Source organism: Stenella coeruleoalba, assembly GCF_951394435.1.
Source record: "Stenella coeruleoalba genome assembly, chromosome: 18".
Taxonomy (NCBI): Eukaryota; Metazoa; Chordata; class Mammalia; order Artiodactyla; family Delphinidae; genus Stenella; species Stenella coeruleoalba.
The window spans coordinates 18,222,541-18,235,901 of NC_137164.1; the positions used below are offsets into that span (position 1 = coordinate 18,222,541).

Sequence of the window (13,361 nt, forward strand, 5' to 3'; positions counted from 1 at the left end):
AGGTGGCCAAGTCACGTAGGGCTGTATAGGCTTATTAAGGACTTGTATTTACTCAGTGAAACAGGGAAGCATCACAGAGTTCTGGGCAGAAGAGCGATACAAACAAGTGATTCTCATCCAGGGGTGATTCTGTGGTAACACGTGGAGTCACTTCTGGTTGTCACACCTGGAGCTGGCAGCACTACTTCGCATCCAGCGAGCTGAGGTCAGGGATGCTGCCTCAATGCCCTGCAACACACAGGGCAACCCCACAACAAAAAATCACCACGCCTAAATGTCTACAGTGCTGAGGTTGAGAAGCTCCTGACATACTCTTACAGGATTATTCTGGCTCCTGAGTTGAGAACAGATTGTAGGGCAAGGGCAAAAAAGGTGAAATCATTCAAGAAGCTACTGCAGAAATCTAGGCAAGAGATGGTGGAGGCTTGGACCACGGTGGTAGCAGTGGAGGTGGTAAGAAGTGGTCCACATTCTGCGTATCTTTAAAGGTAGAACAACAAGATTAGCTGATAATTCCAACGGAGAAGTGTGAAAAAGAAGTTTTGGAATGATGGTATTTCACCAACAGTGAAAGGGAAGGCTGCAGTTAGAACAAGTCATTTGCGGGGTGGGGGCCAGGGAAGATTTGGAGTTTTAGGTTTTGCGCATGTTAAGTTTGGTAAGTCTTAAGACATTTAAGTGTAAATGTTGAGTAGGCAGTTAGATAATAGTAGTCTGCAGCTGCAGAAAGATTGGGAAAGGACAACCAGGTAAGGCAGGAAGAAAACTTAAGAATGTGGAGTCTGGAAGTTTCATTAAGTGTGTCAGGGAGGAAAGATCAGTTCTGTCAAATGCTGCTGACAGGTTCAATAAGATGAAGACTAAGGACTGACCACTGGATATAGCAATATGTAAGTCATAGTGACCTCGATGAGAGCAGTTTTAGTATGATCATAGGGGCAAAGCCTGATTGGAGTGGGTTTAAGAGAGAAAGTGGGGAGGAGAACTAGAGAGGTAACAGCACAATTCTGGAAAGTTTTCCTGCAGAGAGGAATATGGGAATAGGGTGGTGACTGACAGTAGTAGAGTCAAGCAGCTTAAAAAATTTGTTGTTTTTAGTGAGAGCAATTACAACATACTGATATACTAATCAGCACAATCCATCAGAGAGTAAGAAACTGATGACGCAGGAGAGAGAATGCTAGAGTAATGTCCTTGAGCAGGCAAAAGGAGATGAGATTCAGGGCTCCAGCTGGGGCACAGGATCTAGACAGGAGCAGAAAAGTGCATCTTTGTTCTAGATGAAAAAGAAGTCTGGACTGATGAGATGAGAAGGTAGAGCATATAACTCCAGATATTGGTAAAGATGTGGGGTTAGGAGCCGGTAGATAGTTTCTTTTGATTATTCTCTGTGACCCTTTCCTAGACACCACAATCTCAGTGATCTCTGCTTCCTAACAATTCCATTGCATTTATTCTCTATCACTTGTTTGGTATCCATAACACTGTAGTATTTGTTAATTTTCCAAATCCATATGTCTTACTCTATAATTTAACTGTAAGTTTCTCAAGGGACATGTATTAACTATTTAATCCTCAACACAATGCTACAAATAGGTAGTATTATTATCTCCATTTGTTAGATGGGGAAACTGAGGCACAGAGATGTCAAATAACTTGCAAGGTCACACACGTAGTAAGTGGAGGAGCTAGTAACTGAACTCAGGTAATCTGGCTTCAATTCTATGTTCTTATTCATTTTGTGGGCATAGAATCCACAAACACCTGCCTTCTACTGCCTTTAAAAATTTCACAAACACAAGTGAGATCTCATCGGTTAAAAAAGAAATGGCTAAATTACTTTTGAAATTAAAACTTTTCTTTTGAAAAGAAACATTTCAAAAGAAATGTTTTTATTTTCTTCTGAAAAAGAACATTTCAAATATAAAGATAAACTGAGAGAAGAGAGATTGGGGAGTTATTAACAGGTTGTGAAAATGAATAAAAGAAACCTCATTTAAAAAAAGAGTTGGGAAGCCCTGAAGGCTTCTCACTTACTACTGCTTGCTGCCCCTTGGAGACACTAGCAAGAAGCATACCTTGCATTCCCCATCCAGAAGAAGCGTACTTTACATACCCCAGCTGGAGGAAGGAAGATTTTTCTCCTCGCCCAGCAACAGCCCAGCCAATGAGAAGCCACCACAACTAGCCTAATGAGAAGCAGCCATAACCCTGAACTCTCTTTCCTCCAATGGATTTTGCTCAAAAAACCACCCCTTCCCAACCCCCCTCTTTTCTTTATAAAAGAATAGGCCTCTTCTTTGTTTTGGGGACTTGCTTGTGGTTTGCTATAGTTTGCATGCCCTGAACTGCAATTCCTCTGCTATTCCTGAATAACCTCATTTCGCTGCTATAACAACTATGTGTTTTATTTTTAAGATTGATAAGGTACAGAGTTCAGCTTTGCAAGGTGAAGAGTTCTTGTGGATGTATGGTAGTACAACAGTGTGAATGTACTTAATACCACTGAACTGTACATTTAAAATAGTTATGATGGTAAGTTTTTAGTGTGTATTTTACCACAATTTAAAAAAAAAAAAAAAGCTAAGATGCAGAGATTAAAAAAAAAAAAAGAGCCAGAGCAGGACCAAGAGTGTGTGGAGAACTCCACCACTTCCAATAACCACCTGAGCAGCCAGTAACTTCAGGGTAAGGCCAGAGACCTCAAAACTATCTGCTAAGTCTCCAGCTGCCAAGAAATAGCCAGGACATTGAATTTTATATCAACAGGGTACACTGACGGTGATGATTAAAATAAAATCAAGTCATGAAAAGGAAAAAAAAGGTAAAATATCCAAATTAGTCTATGTTAAAAAAAATTAAAGGCAATGAGATAAAATTAAATGGAACTATCAGCATAGTCTGACCACCTAACCACATATGCCATGCAATTTCTAATTAGACAAAGCCCTGTTTTCTTTTCTTTATTGAACACAGACGTAATTGAGAGGGACTGCAGAGGAAGGAGGTTGTGTTTACTGTCTGACATTTTATATTGTGCACCAGAATATACATTCCATGACAGATCTGTTCTGTATACTGTTTTCTTCCCAATATCTGGTATAATACACCTAGCATATGACAGATGCTCAAAAATTTTTTTGTTTAATGAATGATATGACCAGAAATAAATTCTATTAGTTCTACTCGAATGCTCCCCTGCTCCCCCCTTAACAACACCAAACTACTAGGGTTTTGTGACTTCTTCAATGCCTACAGTCTCTGCTTCCTCACTACTTTTAGCAACCTACTTCTATTGCCTCACCCTGAACCCTGAACTACTCCAACTTTAAGCTATTAAACAATAATAAAGATATTTCTGGCCATTCATCCAACAGATATTTATTTTATATATCTAATCAATGTCACTAAGCGACTACAGCCTTTCTCTTCAGCTCTTACTGTGACTCTTCGTCCTCATCTAATCCTCCATCTAATCCTCTAAGTCCCCTTCCAGTCTCTTACACTGCTGCCCATGTTTTTTTGGCTGTTCTCTCCACGAGAGACAGGGAAGACCGAGATCAGACTGGTTTGTAGAATCTTTGAAAAATTTACTGACCTCATTGCGTGCTGACATAAAGGCACAGTGAAATACCAAGTCCAGCTCAAAGGAGTAATCTGAAACTTTTCATGAAGTTGACATAGGCCCTTTCCCCACATTATGAGATCTACAATCCCCTCCCTGTTAGGTGCCCTCTCATCACCATAACAACCCACATTCTATAAAAAACAGGGGAGCCATTCATTACAAGAAAGGCAGAAGGAGAGAACTTTTGCTATTACCTTTCAGGAGTTCCATTCAGGTAAATCTATAATATTTTCTTGATAATTCATTAACTTCATCCTTAAAATACCAAGTGTTCTGAGCTGCAATGCCCTTAGCGACTATAAGTTATTATTATTTGCCAGGAAATTAAGTTCCTTCTACACTTGTCACCTTTTGCTTTCCGTGTCATCATTTGCTTTGTTTTTTGAGTTTTACTGTTGCTGTTTGTTTCTCCATTTGATGTCTCAGTTCAGTTGGCACATATTTCTGCCTCTATGCAGTGTGTCAAGTCTCTCGTAAACCTCCCTTTCTTACTTGTTAAACTATAATAATAGAGTTCGGGAAGGTTATGTCTCCAGGTTATAATAACACTCGATGCAATTTTTTTCCCTACCCTTTTACATGTTTTCTAAGTTTTCTACGTAATAATGATCAGAAAAATATACAACTTTTAAAATATACAACTATATTTGTTCTTTATCACTAAATATATTTCCCATTGGCTTGTTTGCAAAATTAATATTCCTTTATACTTAAGCTTCCGGTGAACTACATTTTGAACTATATTTAAGCTTCCGGTGAATTACATTTTGCTTTATGCATATCATTTTAATTAACTTTAGGTTTCCCTATCATATTGGATGGTATCTTACACAGTGTCATGGTTAATAAAAATTTTTTGTAAAAAAGATCCATTTTTTCTGATCCAACAGTAAAAGTTATGTAACTGAAAAATTAAGTCTGACTATTCCCACTACTGCTGAGTAGAATGCTAAAGTATCAGAGCAATAAGGTACAAATATTATAAAATAAACAATATTGTGGAGCTCTTGAATAGATATGCAAAGGAACTATAACACAACTGGCAATTTTAATGGCGAGTTTGGGTTTTGCAAATTACAAATGAGAAAAACAGAACCAGTTAATCCCCAAATTACCCAGTGTATAATACCCTGTCTGTTATTCTCAAAAATTAAGTTAAAATATATGAGTTAATGATGAGTTCACACCTGAAGTGCTTCTAAACTTAATGGGGACATGCCACTGGTAAAACATCAAAAATTTGAAGGTTGATTTATCCTGGCTAAATCATGATTTCTTCTTGTTTCTACTAATAAGTATTTTTGTTAAATCTCAATCTTCATCTTAAATTAAGATCTATCTTTTGAACCTTTCATTATTCAGCCTCAATATGCTCCTAGATATGTAGCATCATTACTTCCTCAGTGGTAGAGCTAAACGGTCCCAACACTGGATTTTAATTTTTGCAGTCCTTGCTTGCCTGACCAAACGTTTTAGGATACATACATTTGCTGAATCCTATTAGTATGTATTGAATTACATGATGATATAGCAAAAACATTACTTGACCCTCCTTGGATCAGTGGCCTTCAATAAGAGATACACCTAAGGCCGGGAAGGAGGTGATTAAACCTGCTGCCCTGAGGGGAGAACAGTGTACGAAAGTCTAAAAGGAGACTATAGATGATAGCTATTCATGGATTTAGTGTGTGTGCTACTTAGCTCCTGCTGAGCCAAATATAGCTTGTACTTAACAACAGCCATCTCTGTGTCTTAACATTTGGTTCAACTCCCAGCTTCTATATTTGCTAATATAATTATGTTTGCTTATGTGCCAAGTTTTGGACAATTATCAAGCTCTTAGTTGTGCCTAAAACTTGGCTCTTTATAAGTATTTTCTAACATCAGAAATTGCGTATGTCAAGCAATGGGGGATGTACTTCAACAGTGATGTTAAAATGTTAGAATCCATAGTGGGTACTTAAATTATTTCAATGATGAAACTAGATTTTTGTCCTTGGATTACCACTGTGTGCTTAAAATGATACATTTCCTAGAGATAATCTTAAACTAAGGTTGATTAATTGTTAATTAATAATTAGCCTCACATAATCCTTCCAGTAAGGTTATTGTTAAAGTTCATTCACTTATTTGACAAATATTTATGAAACACCTACTATATTTGAGTTACCACAGAACAAAAATAATAATTAAAAGGTACCTCCCTATGCTCAAGAAACTTAAAATCCCATATAAGAAGAATATATATATACACAGTTATAATACCAGGTGGTATATAACATATAACCAAAGAATGGTACAAATAACTCGATCTAGGTTCTCAAGGATGGGTAGAATTTCAAAAGGCAGAAATGAGGGAATGAATAACATTCCCCAAATAACAGCATTAACAAAAGCATGGAGAAAGAAAAACATCAAGTGAGCATGTGAATAGTCATGTTTGGCTGCAAAAACAGATTATGTGATTAGATGTATCAAGAGAAGGGTACAAAGACAAACTAGAAGAGAACTGTGTTAAGGCCTTATATATCAAGAAATCCAGACTTCATTGAGTGGGCAAACCAAATAATAAGCACAGAAGTGAAAAAAATCAAATAAGTAATATAGGAAGATTATTTCAGTAGCTCTTGGCCTAAAGATATAGAACCTCGGGACTTCCCTGGCAGTCCAGTGGTTAAGACTTCACCTTTCAATGCAGGGGGTGCAGGTTCGATCCCTGGTTGGGGAGCTAAGTTCCCACATGCCTCGGGGCCAAAAAACCAAAGCATAAAATAGAAGCAATATTGTAACAAATTCAATAAAGACTTTGAAAACGGTCCATATCAAAAAAAAAATCTTTAAAAAAAAAGATATAGACCTCAACTTGGATGATTATTTGATTGATTTACTAATATTTATTGAGCCCTTAATATAGGACAGGCATTGTACTCAGCATCGAGGAAATAACAATGAATATGAATCCTATATGATCTAGTCCCATTATCTCTCTGACCTCATTGCTTACTATTATTCTGCCTTAAGGGACTCAGTCCAGCCACGATGGCCTCCTTGTTGTTCAGGCATGTTCTCATCTTAGGCCATTTGCATTGGCTGTTTCTGTTCCCAGAATCCTCTTTCCACGAACAGATGCATTGCTAACTCCCAACTGTCCTTCAAGACCTGGTTCAAAGTCACCTTTCCAATGATACCTAGTCTGATCACCCTATTTTAAAATGTAACTAGCTCTATTTTCTTTCTATTACTCACCACCTAATATATAATTTATCCATTTATTATGCTTATTGTTTCCTTTTCCCCACAAGAATGTAAACTACAGAAGTATGGAGGTCCTTGCCTCTTTTTATTCAAGCACCTAAAAGAGCACCTGACATATATTAGCACTCAATACATATCTGTTGAACACTGTTGAATACAGGAACTGTACAAATTCATAATCTTCTCAGCAAAGAGAATTTATTAACTCAACAGTGTGAAAAATTCATTAAAAGAAGGATATACATAATGTGCCATGAGAACCCCAAAGGAGAGGCACCTGAAAAGGTTCAAGGAAAGCTAATTCTAGAAGGTCATGATTGAGTGAAAGGAGAGGGGTAGAAATTTGCCGTAAAAATAAAAGGTACTGTTAGCTGAGAGAAGAGGATGTGCTATAATTGCCTTCAAAGAATGTCTTAATCATCTTTATGTCACTGGCACCCAATGCAGAGCTTGACACGTGGTACCATTCAACACATTTGTTAAAGTGAACTGTGCTAGAGAGAAAAGACCGGGTATCCTCTTTAGGTGGAGAAAGGTCTGAGAAGGAACAACCAGAGAAGTAGGAAGAATCAGGATAGCATTACTTCAAGGAAATCGGGGATAATCTGGGATAAATCATATGAATAGGGTCAAATGTTTAGAGGTCAAAGAGGATCAGGCTGGAAAAAGGCCTTTGGTTTGGTATATACCAGGGAATAGATTTAGTAGGGTAATAAAGGCAGAATGCAGGCTAAGGAGTCAGTGTGCTAAACAAAAGTAGAAAGTGAGCAGATTACTCAAGCTTACGAAGCATTTTCTAATATGTTATCATCTCATCTTACAGTGAGGACACTGAGGCTCAAGTAAATTGATTTGTCCCAGGCCACGCAGCTAGTGAGGGTTTTAAGAATGACATGGATACAGCTTTTTGACTCTAATTCTCATACTGCTTCCATTCTCCCCAGCATCGTGGTCCTCTTTTGCTCTCATTCATATAGCGGTAGGCTTCACAGAGAGGGCAGTGAGTCCACCACAATATCCCACCAATATTCTGGCATAATCAGAGAGGAAGTAAGAGAGGGTCTGAAGAAAATTTTAAGTATAAATTCAGTGCCAGGTAAGAAACTGGCTATTTCCAAAAAGGTTTTGAAGCAATGAGTGCCGACTACATAGAATCTCAGTAGCAGATATTGAACACCTACAGATACTACAGTTTAATTAAGTTTGCCTGTGCAAATAAGTTAGCTATCATTTTTTTCTTTAAGTCAGAGCTTTCCAACTGGTATGTAGGAAAGGGCTACAGGTGTGTGGTGATATTGATCCCCTTAGCCCTTATGGCTGCAGGTCTATAGGTCTAAATTCTCGTCTATTGACCACAATGTGCCATACAATTATTATGGGTGTCTGTGAATGACTGTAAGAATGAAATTGAAAGTACCGTCTTGGATTACTTTTAAGCAAATGATTAATTTTAAAAAGTTAGTTTAGGTACCTTTAAATCTTAAGATATTACTTACATACCCAAGGAGATAAAACTCTAAAATTAATTCTGTATTACAATTCAACACCCAAAGACAAATGATGAGTGCTGCTAACTTAATTTTTCCTCCTTTACAAGTATACTAAATGTACTAAAATATTTGAAATAGATTTACCAAAGATATACTGTACTGGGTAAGCTTCAGCACTTAAATGGTACTTTTTGTCTGAATTAAACAGTAACATTACGATCACTATTATATAGGTATAAAAAGGAAAATTACATAAAACATACCTGTGGGGCATATCCAGGAGGCACATAAATAGGAGGCACAGAACCATTTGGGGACATCATTGGAACCTGAGCAGGACCTGCATGGGTCACAGAAATGATGTATTAATCCAGGATTACTTAGCAAGCTAAAATTGAAAACAATCTGAATTACGTTTTGAATTCTTCATCTAAACACTCAAACTAATAGTGACTGTATTACTATGAAAAGAAATTTAGATGTTAAAAAACAGAAAAGTTTAACTTATAAAGTGCACTGATTGCTCTTTACCTATAGTTGTTTCTCAAACTTGCCTAGTGATCATAACAGTCACCTGGGGGGCTTTTTAAAACACACAGGGACTTCCCTGGCAGTCCAGTGGTTAGGACTCACGCTTCCACTGCAGGGGCGTGGGTCTGATCCCTGATCAGGGAGCTAGGTTCCCACTTGTGTGCGGCATGGCCAAAAAACCCCGAAAAAACAAAAAACAAAAAAACCCCCCACAGATTTCCAGGTTCTCCTACAGATCGCTGTTTAGTATGCTTACAGTAAATGGGGGTCTTGAATCAGCATATTTACTTTACAAATATCCAAGGTGATTCTTATAATTGTGCAAGTTAAGAAACACTGACCTAGAGGAAACTCAAACTAAACTTTGCATATAAAATCAATGAAAAATACAAAAGGCAAAAATCAAAAGTCAAGAGGGAAAAGCAGTAAGAGGAAGAATAGTTAGAAATTTGGGATTTGCTTTGTTAGGGTTAAAAACCTCTTGTGAACGTTTAAGTCATGTCTGTGGGGGCTTGAGAACAAAGTCAGAGAAATGCTATACATGCATATTTACCCAAAGAAAATTTTTTTGTTTCTTACACTGAAAAGTTCTTTAAAAAAAAACTCAGCTTGTCTTATTCTTCATTTCCTTTCGTTTTTATAGTGATATCCTTTCCAAACAACTTTCAAAAATATTATCTCATTTCCCTTCTCTAACCAGGCACTCTTGGAAGGTGTGTTTTATTCTTTCTAGGAACTAAAATCTTACTTGCTTTACATGACTTTAAAAAAGAATATCTTACCCTCAGATCCTTTTTTTCCCCTGTAACTTTAGACTGCACTGTCCCCTCACCCACTAGTTTTTAATAAGTTGAAATGAAACCTTCTCAGAGAGCTTTACTCATTTCTAGGGAAATAAAGGTACCCAAGAGTCTCATGAAGAATGTAATGAAGGAAGAGTTCCTTTTATATGTAGATTTCAACCTGCAGAGTACATATAATGGATCCCACTCATAAAAGAAACCAAGGAGGAAAAGCTAAATCACAGGACAGAAAAGAAACAAATTTCACTGGTAGCATTATACATATTTCAGAAAAACAGAATGAAGAGCATGGAGGTTACAGCAAATCAGATTACAGCCACTCTCCTCTTTCTACGGAAGGGGGAGGGGTGAGGACCAAACAACAAAGTAGTGGTGAAGGCTGGTGAAGGTAGGGGAAGGAAAGTGAGAGGTGGGGGAAGGAAAGAAAAAAGAGAATGTAGGAAAAAGGAGGATGCAGGTGGGTAAGTACTAAATAGTGGTAAGGAAAGGGTGAAGAGAGAAGAGGGAGAAGGGAGGGAGGAGGGGGAGAGGATAAAGGCAGGAGGGGAGGGAGGACGAGGCAAAGGAGGAGAGGTAATAGGAAGATAAGAGAGAAGACAGGAGGAAAGTGAAAAGGGCTGGAAGGGAGGGAGTGAAGGGGAGGGGAAGGAAAGGGGTGGAAGAATGTGGGAGGAGGAAAGGAAAGAAAGAAGAGGCAGGTAGTAGAAGGAAGAAAGTAGGGAAAAGACTCAAGTCGTTAAGAGGAAGTAAGGAGTGATGTGTATGTGAGCAGACTACCAAATTATACTATATATGACTATAAAATAACTTTTCAACAATACTTTTCCGATCTAAAACAAGCCCACCAAATACATGAAGTTGTTCAGAATATCATCTTAAAATACCTAATACTAACTTACTATGTGCCAGGCCTTTTATGTATTTTTTTCTCCTCATAATCATTCTATTAGGTAAATATTATTACTCCCATTTCCAGATGCAGAAATTGAAGCAGAAAGGTTAATACAGCCCTAGTGGTAGAACTAGGATTCAAAACCAAGGAGTTTCATTTCTGAGGATATCTCTCTACTATGTATTTAGTAAACACTAAAATATGCAATTTGGCAACTGATACAATTTGAGCCTTAAGAACTATGCTCTGATGCTTCTAAGGAAAATTAAGGCCTTCTTTATCATCATATCCTTGAAAAACAAGACAGAAGGAAGAAAAAATTTTTCTACATATAAGCAACATTACCTATAAATTCACTAAATAAAACTTGTGAGGTGCTCTATATCTCTAGGCAAGAAAGGCTTCATCCGAAACTCACCTTTCAATTTCTATACACTGGACTCAAGAGAAAATGACAGCAGTTTTAAAGTAACGCTCGTTTACTTCTATTAGCTAATTTATATAAAACTAGCTTTCTGAATCCTGAGAGCTGGCTTAGATATTATTCAGAACATGTGAAATTTAGCTGAGGACCAGAAAGAGAATTCACTGAAAATCACATCTATAATCTTAATAAAGGAAATTATTCTGTTGAGCTTCTACTATATATGCCAGAGACTGTGGTTCCTTGCGTATGTGGTCAAATTTAATCCCTACTTCAAGTCACCAGAACAAGCTTTTGTTTGCTTTTTAGCCTTCAGGGTAAAAAATAAGTTATTACTGATTACATTTAAAGTTGTAAGACTACAGAACTGCTTTGGGTTGCTCTTCTTTTACTAAAAATATGAATACATAAATACTAAGTAGTTATAATTCAAACCATTTTATACTTTGAAAGCTGCTAAAATCTTTTATAACTTAGTAGTATAAAATTCTACTTTATTCTTTAATTATATTTAAGTGTGATACTGAAAAGAGAACAAAACAAACCCAATCTAAAATAGACCAGCAGTAAATCCATTACTAGTTGCAGTCCAGGAATAATGATTAACTCATATCCCTATGAAGTAATCATTTCACTTTAGCAAGTGAATTTTCTTACCCTGAGACAGAAATGGTACAAGGTTAGATTAAAAAAAAAAAAGACAATTCATGTATATCATTATTTAATATCTAAAATACTGGTGTGAAGTAACATGCAACACTGAACACATAAAACTCCCATTGTATAAACATAATAAATATAAGTATTCATGTTTAGAACTACAATATTTACAGCACCACTTCTGTTGCTCTTCCTGTATATAGTAGCAAAACTCTAAAATCTTGCTTACTTAATGATGCAAAAGTTTGATTACCTCCTTAGTTCCAACAATACTTTTTAATTTAGTAACTACTAAACCCCGATTAAGGTCAGTGAGGGAGATTTTGTCCCAATGAAGAAGCTACATCTGTTACTGATTGTACCATTAAATGCACATCTGGCAGGAGAGTGGCTATATCTGTATAACTGTAGATACACCTAGTAACTCCTTAATTATATAATTTGAGCAAAATCTACCCCAAATCACACAGCTATTGATTTTTAAGGGCATATTTCTTTTTCCAAAATCGTGCATAAGAGTAAACAACTCTATTCACCAATTATCTTAAGAAATTTGAGAAGCCTCAATTTCTTAAAAAGTGGCATCAATGATTTAATAAGGACGATATTTCACCTAGTATAATTTAAACTCTTTTTTATTTTTTCTTTATTAGTATACATTAACATTTAAAAAAAACGAAACTAGAAATTTGTCTGGGTTTAAATTCTTATAATGCAACGGGCTGCTGACGTGCCACACATTCCCTTTTTAAGCAAGCTTTCACAATGGCTTCCAAATAATCTGATGCCAATTTACAGATTTTAGTTGTAAAAAGAAAAGCCTAGTAAAGAAAAGGCTCTGGAATATAAAATATATTCTGTGGAACATAAAATCAGCTCAACTCTAAGTAAAGTCTAATCTTTTTATAACTACATGGCCACAATTTAAAATATTTTTACAGCGGTAGATCTGGCATCTATTGAAAAAACACATGGCATGACTTCAGATTAATACAATACTTTCTACATTTTAAAATAAAAGCAGAATGTTTAAAATCAGTCAGCAAATCTTACCACTCATTTTGTTTTTACAGTAGCAGCAGAGAAGAAAATCCAACAAGGAAACAGCGTAGTACACGTTAACAGCTTTAATTGGAGAACGACCGCGGCTTCTTTCTGTTTTTTTTTTTTTTTTTTGCGAAGCTGTGAGAGGAAAAGATCCTTTGACCGAGTCACGTGATGCATATCACGTGACCCGCAGTGACCCGCGGAAAGGGGGAAAAAAACAACCAAGCGTTCCTGCGGCAGTGTTTGGGATACAGTAAATGATTAAATGATTTCTACTGATTCTGCCTTCGATTTGACCATTTTAGGACTCCCTTATGAACCAACTCAAAAGCTCATCAAAATATACATGGAGAAATAGATATCTGATGTAAAACAAGTCTCTTTGTTCTTACCTTCCTCTGATAACATAATGAGCACTATCTACTAATTCGTTTTATTACCCAGGTGGCTGCTTTTCATTTATAAATTTTAGAATACATATAACACTTAACTAATTTACAAGATTCGCTCTGAAATGTCCTTGTGTAAATTGACCCACTCTCCATACTCAACCCATAAGGAATGCCCACCGTATACAAAAGAATTGTCTGTAAAACACAGGCTTGATCAACGTGTTCCTCAAACATGGGGT

The 13,361-nt window shown here is 36.7% G+C and overlaps 1 protein-coding gene and 1 long non-coding RNA gene across 6 annotated transcripts in view; one reads left to right on the forward strand and one right to left on the reverse strand.

Moving 5' to 3' along the window:
* LOC307176773 overlaps positions 1-12,872 on the forward strand; it is a 77,799-nt gene extending 64,927 nt beyond the window's left edge. For both annotated transcript variants that reach the window (XR_013824885.1, XR_013824886.1), the window contains exon 8: positions 12,757-12,872. This is a non-coding gene — a long non-coding RNA (uncharacterized lncRNA). The remainder of the gene's footprint in view (positions 1-12,756) is intronic.
* FNDC3A (fibronectin type III domain containing 3A) overlaps positions 1-13,361 on the reverse strand; it is a 163,906-nt gene that overhangs the window by 55,460 nt on the left and 95,085 nt on the right. For 3 of the 4 annotated variants that reach the window (XM_079903193.1, XM_079903192.1, XM_079903191.1), the window contains one exon: positions 8,637-8,713. In XM_079903193.1, coding sequence (XP_079759319.1) covers positions 8,637-8,713 — 77 coding nt within the window. Of the gene's footprint in view, positions 1-8,636; positions 8,714-12,736; positions 12,807-13,361 lie in introns of those variants that run through there. The other variant, XM_079903194.1, reaches the window with a different exon arrangement.